At 64.8% G+C, this 6,531-nt stretch overlaps 1 protein-coding gene across 2 annotated transcripts; it reads right to left on the reverse strand.

Annotated features, from left to right (window-relative positions):
- Positions 1 to 1,009: 1,009 nt before the first annotated feature.
- On the reverse strand, positions 1,010 to 5,006 carry C1QTNF12 (C1q and TNF related 12). 2 transcript variants are annotated; one of them, XM_055418816.2, is made up of 8 exons: positions 4,669 to 5,006; positions 2,777 to 2,893; positions 2,612 to 2,696; positions 2,377 to 2,528; positions 1,977 to 2,085; positions 1,638 to 1,728; positions 1,357 to 1,435; positions 1,010 to 1,197 (listed from the first exon to the last, which is right to left on the reverse strand). In XM_055418816.2, the coding sequence occupies exons 1-8, from the start codon at positions 4,834 to 4,836 to the stop codon at positions 1,099 to 1,101; spliced, it is 900 nt and encodes a 299-aa protein (XP_055274791.2). In that variant the 5' UTR covers positions 4,837 to 5,006; the 3' UTR covers positions 1,010 to 1,098. The 2 variants fall into 2 exon arrangements, with proteins under 2 accessions (XP_055274791.2, XP_088701174.1); XM_088845048.1 differs by having other exon boundaries at positions 2,284 to 2,528.
- Positions 5,007 to 6,531: the final 1,525 nt, after the last annotated feature.

The raw sequence follows: 6,531 nt of genomic DNA on the forward strand, positions 1-6,531 counted from the left end.
CCGCCCAGCAAAGAGACCCCAGCTTGGCACTCATGCATCCTCCTTGCAGGGGTGGAAACACCCGTCTCAGATCATGCCGCCGTGAGGCTGAGAACCACCCCCAGACCCCTGGCTCCTGTTGCCACTGGGCGGGAGGCGGGGGGACAGGTCAGAGGCCAAGCCCGCGGCTGCCCGGACTGGCGCCTGCCCGGCACCAGAGCTTTCCTGCCTCATTACCCAGCGGGCTCTAGGAGGGTCGGGGGAGCAGCTGGTAACCTGCCCACTATCCCCCCACCCCCCACCCCTGCCCCTGAACCCCTACTCTTCCCTACAGCCTTGGAAATGGGTCTCTGGGCCCTGCTACTGCAGAGCTGAGCTCCCCCTCACCCCCACCCTCCAGGCTTATACAGAGGGGCCACATGGGGCCATCCGCTGGGGGCCTGGGGGCCAAGCAGAGATGGTATCTCGGCAGCTCTGCAGAGGCCTGAACGACCCACCACAATTTACATTCTTCAGTCTGAGTTTGCTGGGGCCATGAGGGGTGGGGGCCAGACATCAGGGTGGCAACCGCCAAGAAGGTGGTGAAAAGTCAGCTCCCTTAGGGAAGAGGGATTTGAGGACCCTAGGGTTCATATGGGGGGCTGGCAGCCCTGTTCACCCACAGACCCAGGCCCCCCTGGGGCACCCTGCCTCGCCCTGCATGCCCCGACATGTACCATCCTGCAACCCAAGCTCGAGTCCTCCATGGCCCTGCAAATGTCCACAGACTGCTGTCCTCTGAGGTGGGACCGGCCTGGGCTGGCTGAGGGCCAAGTGGCGGCCTAAATGGACGATTGTCCTTGTCCTCAGAGTAAACGTGGCCCTTAACAGAAGCAGGGGCTGTGGGGGCCACACCCATGCTGCCAGGGTGATTAGCCAGAGCCTCCATCTCCCCGGCCAAGCCCTCACCCATACCCATGGCCACTCTGCCCCACCTCCCTTACCCCTTCCCCGTGATGACCCAGTGACCAGGCGACGGTGGGGGCTGGGGGACCTTTATTTATTGCTATGATCACAGATCTACCAGCGGGCAGAGGGGTGGGGGCGGCAGGGTGACTTCTCTGAGGCCCTGTCCATCCCTCACGGGCCCAGGAGCAGGCCGGAGAAGCTGGAGCTGCTCTGCACAGTGAGAGCTGCCCCGGAGCCGTTGTCCACGAAGACAGAGGTGTACTGTCCAGCCTGCAGACACCCAGAGTGGACGTCACCACCCACGGGGCCCAGCCGCTCTCCAGTCGACACCTAGCCCCAGGTCTTGCAGTGCCCAGGCTGAGGCTTAGAGGTCCAGGACCCCACCGCCCCCCATGGTCCTCTGACCCCGCCCCAGTGGCCCCGCCTCACCTGCAGCTGCAGCAGCCCCTGCACGTGCATCGTGAAGACGCTGCCACTGCTCTCCAGGCCGGAGATGGCCTCCAGGGACCTGAACGTGGGGTCCAGGGGTGAGGGGCCAGGGCACAGTGGCCGTGGGGGGAACACCCCTGTCGGTGCCCAGAGACCTGCGTGCTTCTGCCTCAGGGCTCACCATGGTACTCTGTGTTCAGGGCAGCCCCCCTCTGTGGGCAAGGTGGTAGGCGGTCCCCTGCCCCGCAGGACACCCCAGTGACCCCCGGGGCCCCACTCACATGTGGCGATGGCACAGGGACTCAATGCAGACCAGCACCCGCACTGTGTCCCGGGCCCTTGGCCGGACCCTGCCCTGCAGCTCCCTGGGATCTGGGGAGACAGGCCGGGTCTGCAGTGCCCACAGGGAGGATGGAGCAGAGGGGGAGGGGGCTGGGGGCCTTCGGGGCACACTGTGGGCTGGGGAGGGTGGGCACAAGGGCTGTTCAGTCCCCAGTGGGGGAAGGGTTGAGGCAGGAGGTGTCTCTGCAATGGGACTGAGGCCTGAGGTCTGTGACACTGAGGCCCGCCTGGAGGGCCAGCCCCTCCCCACCACCCACACCCTGGCCAAATCCGCTCACCCACATGCAGGCTGGCAGAAAACTGGAAGATGGCGGTCACCGAGGCTGTGAACCGACCGGAGGCCAGGCTCAGGCCAGACCCCCGCAGGAAGGCACCCTGGGCAGCAGGCTGGAGTGGGACAGCAGGGGGACGCAGCTGCAGTCTGGAGCCTCCCTTCCCACACCCAGCCTGGGGCAGAGGGGTGCCTGCAACCAACAGCCCTCAGCTCAAGCAGACCCCAGGTGGGCATCTGTCCCCACCAGGACTCTGGGCACCAGGAAGCCCCTCAAGGGAAGGCATCTCTGCCCCGGCTTCCTCACACCCTACCCCGAGCCTCAGCGCTGTGTGTGGAGGCCCCAGGTTGTCCCAGGACCGCTGTGGCCTGCTCTCTTGTGGGGCCCGCCTGCCACGCCCACTCACAGCCTGGAAACCCTGAAGTTCCACCAGCGTCTTCTTGTCCACCAGCACCGGGCCCCTCAGCCGGCAGTGGAAGGCTTCAGCCACCCGCTGCCTGCCTATCCCCTTGGGCAGCACAGGGCCCAGCAGCCCCAAGGACCGATGCTCGGTGGCCTCTGTGGGGACAATGGTGCAGGTGTGGCTCGTGTCAGCATGGGGTTCTCTCCCACACCCAGGAGAGGGGGTGGAGGGGGCCTACCCTTCAGCATGTCCTGGAACTCCTGCAGTGCAGACTCCTGGGGGGCCTCCACACCGGGGTGGCCGGGGGGACCAGAGAGGCCTCGCTGGGGAAGGCAGGAGAAAATGAGGCTCCCAAGGGGGCACTCACAGCCACCCCAACCTGGGCTCGGGTCCTGGGGCTCACCGATTTCTTGTCCTGGCCTCGGCACCGCTTCTTTGAGGGCCCATGATCAGGGCGCCGGACAAAGTTCAGCCACGTCACATGGGCATCTGTGAACTCAGGCCCTGAGGCCTCGGGCAGCTGAAGGGTCAGAGGACAAGGCTGTACACTGACCATCAGGCCCTGCTGGGTCCTGCCCCACTACCCCTGGAGAACAACAGGAAGCTTAGGGCCCAGGCTGCTGGAGTGGGACTCAGTGTAGACACAGGAAATATGGCAATGGGGCACCGTAGGTCTCCCCTGGGGCTCAGGTCGGGGACCCGTGTCCAGAAGCCTACGGTCTGCTGCCGTGTTAGGACCCGCATGGCCCCTCCTGCTGCTTCCTGTTCCCAGGCAGACGGGCACGGCCGTGTGCACAGGGAGCCAGCCCTGCCTGTTCCGACAGAGGTCTGGCCTGGCTGAGGCAGGCAGTGGTGGACAGGAGTGTTTTCCAGAGTCGTGCGAGGCTGGGGAGAGTGGGCACAGGTCCTGCTCTGTGCTGGGCACTGGGCGTGCAAGCTGGTGGCCCAGGATCAGACCCTCCAGACATCTCTCGTACACCCCATTTCCGCACCAGGGCAGTGGGAGGGATAAGAGCACACCCAGCCCCAAAGTCAGGGCTGAGTGAGGGGTTGCGAGCTGGGGGTTGGTCCCTCTCTGTACCCAGATCTCACACGGGAGGTCCACAAAGTGACCAGAAGCACAGCAGACACTGGTCTGGCTGGAGAAGAGCTACTGCCACGAGGCCAGTGGAGACCCGGCCACTCCTGGAGAGCCAGCTGTCCAGGCAGACAGGCCAAGGGGTCCTGACCCAGGTCTGGGGGGCGCGGAGGGCCAGGGTTTCTCCCTTCTGCAGTCTGCCTGTTCCTCCAGTCACCACAGACCTGAGCCATGGTGGGGGACCTGGGGGGCAGGTGGAGCAGGAGCCCACTCTCAGCAGGAAGAGCGGGTGTCCTGATGGCTGCAGAGGGCTGTCCTGGGGCGGGGGTGGCATGGTCAGGGACAGCCCTTGTCTGCCCCCAGACTGCCTTGCCATGGTTCTGGAGGGGCAGCCCAGGCAGGTGGGGCCAGGCAGAGCAGGAACTGCCCCCAAGGATCCTCCCCCGAGCAGCTTTCCCAGAGCTTGCTGGCAGCCCACTCCCCTGGCAACAGGGCTAGAGGACTTGCTCTCCTCGGCCTGCCCAGCTGGAATATGGAGCCCCAGGCTCCAATGGGGCGCGTAGGCTGAGAGCAGCCAGGCTGGCCACCATACAGACGCCCGCAGGAGGCGAAGGCCAGGATCAAAGCCTCGAGGGCTGGCAGAGGGCCTGGCCCAGCAACCGCTGCTTCACTCCAAGTCCAGCAGCCACCAGGCCCTTGCTGACGGGGTCAGCTCCGAGACCCCCTCAGGGAGCTCCAGCCCAAGAGGGTGGAGACTGCAGGCTGAAGCAGGTGCGAGAGGCTCTCTTAGAGGGGATGCCAGGGGGTAGGCTGGAGCCAGGGGCCTCCCAGGACCTGGCCTCCCTTCCCATGCCAGAGGCCATAAGGGGTACTGGGTACTCAGCAGTGGGTCAGGGCAGGGCTAGCCTTGGCCGCCCCGGAAGCCAAAGTTGGAGCACCAGATTCCAGCGGGGGGTCTGAGCCAGCTGCCCAAAGCATCTCCCCAGTGGGCAGTCTCACCTCAGGGTAGCAGATTACTCAGAGCATGACGGTCCTTAGGCTTCAGTGGGTTCAGTGTAGCCCCAAAAGAAGCCCTTCCACCCCCCACTCCTTCCCCAGGCCCAGAGAGGGTCCCCTGATCCACACTGTTATGGTTCCTGCCCAAAGTCCCACCCCACTCTGACAGGGGAGATGGGCTGGAGGGTGGCCCACGTGGGCCCCTAACAGATCATGCATACCTTGGGGAAGCCCAGTAGCCCCTCGCTGCCCAGTGTGGTGGCGTTAGGGGCTATGGGGCGCTGGCTGGACTGCCGAGGCCTCTTGGGCTCCCGCCGGGCCCCGCTGCCCCCGAGGAACGCGAGCTGTGGCCAGAGGAGGACTGTGGCGGCCACCCAGGCCCAGCGCATGTTGGCTGCTAGCTGCTAGGTCCGGAGCCCGCAGCGGCTCAATGCTCTTGAGCCCAGGCAACCGGAGGCACTCAGAGTCTAGGCGTGGGGGCGCAGCCCCGAGGGACGCCTGACCGCCACTGGTGCATGTCTGCACAGGATGAGCTGGGCTAGTGAGGGACGCGCCCCCGATCCTGCAGACTCCCTTGTGAGCAGTGCCCTCCCCTCCCGCGCTCCCCTCCTCCCCAAGGCTGGCGGACTCCAAGGGGGCGGGCTCACAAGCGAAGAACCTCAGCCTCCCAGGCTTCAGGACCTGCCGGGGGCGTGGATAGGGGCGGAACCCCACCAACAGACCACCCACCTCCCTCACAGCTGCTGCCCAAGGGGAGAAGTTGTGCACTCCCCACCCCAGCCCCTTCAGGGTGGGGCCCAGCGACCCCAGGTGGGGATTCATTCCTGTCGGGGTTCACAGCCCCTTCCTATGCCTTCACAGCCTGTCCCTCTGGCCCTGCTGCCCCAGGCCATGGCCCTGCTCCCAGGAGGGCTCCCATCTGGTCCCAGCCTAGGTAACCCTGGGGGTTCCTCCACCAGGGGCCAGTGAGGCTAGCAGGGAAGAGACTAGTCAACCTTTAAGCAAAGGCATGGCATGCATTTGCCCCTCCTCTTGTGGTGCAGGCCCAACCCTCACTGAGGGGTTGCCTTCACCCTGCTGTGCCCCTTGGGCCCTCCAGTCTCCAGGCCTGTCCCCCCGCTGGAGATCAGCAGAAAGCTGAGCCTCCAGTGGCAGTGCCCTGCCAGATAAGTCACTCTGGCAATGGAGAGCAAGTGACAGTACGTCCCCAGGGAGAGCTGGTGCCCTTCCTTACCTTCCTACGAGGGGCAGGCAGCATGAAGCTGTGGCCAAGTGGTGTCCACAAGGCCCTGGTAGGGGCCTGACACCTAAGCCAGGACCATTCCCCTTCACCAGCTGCCCCCTGGCTAGTGCCGCCTGGGGCTAAGGGAGGTCAGAGCTGTGGCTGATCTGCTGCTTGCAACCCACACTTGAAAAGGGTGGGGTTCCCTGTCCCAGGGGCAGCACAGAAGACTCCTCCAGACCCCTCACCCCCACTAGCAGAAGTCCAGCACGAACAATGTGGGCAGGAGACAGTCAGCCCTGGGCCATGTGCAGGGTTGGCAGCTTCAGGCAGAACCACCTGAGACAAACTGGGTGGGGACGATGTGAGGAGTGTCCGCCCAAGGACACCTGTCCCACTCCTTACTCAGATAGAGGTGGTCACCTCCCAGGACAACAGCATCCAGTCTCAGTGAATCCTGAGCTTGCCACTGGAGCCTCAGCTCTCTCAAGTGCCCAGCTGGTGAGCCTGGTCTCAAGATCATCACGCCAGAGAAGCCCCTCTGCACCTGCCCAGTTAAAGCCTCCATGTGCCCTTGGCCAACACCCAGCAGGAAGGGACTGCCAGACAGACTACTCCTCTCTAGGCTGAGCAACCTGCTGGCCTGGGACATGTGGATGCACCAGCTGTGCCAGCCTCCGGCAGTCCCCACGAGTCCCAGCCCTCCTGGCTGATTGAGGCCAGACCAGAGGGAGCCTGCTCTTGAGTTGTCCACGCCTCCTGGCCACAGCCACCAACTTCCCCCTGGAAGAGGTTCAGGTCAGCTAACCTTGACCAAACAGTGGACACCCCAACTCCACACAGGAGTTCAGGACCTTGGGAG

This window comes from Moschus berezovskii, chromosome 17 (genome assembly GCF_049115385.1).
Source record: "Moschus berezovskii isolate FMDL1 chromosome 17, NW_MosBer_1.0, whole genome shotgun sequence".
Taxonomy (NCBI): domain Eukaryota; kingdom Metazoa; phylum Chordata; class Mammalia; order Artiodactyla; family Moschidae; genus Moschus; species Moschus berezovskii.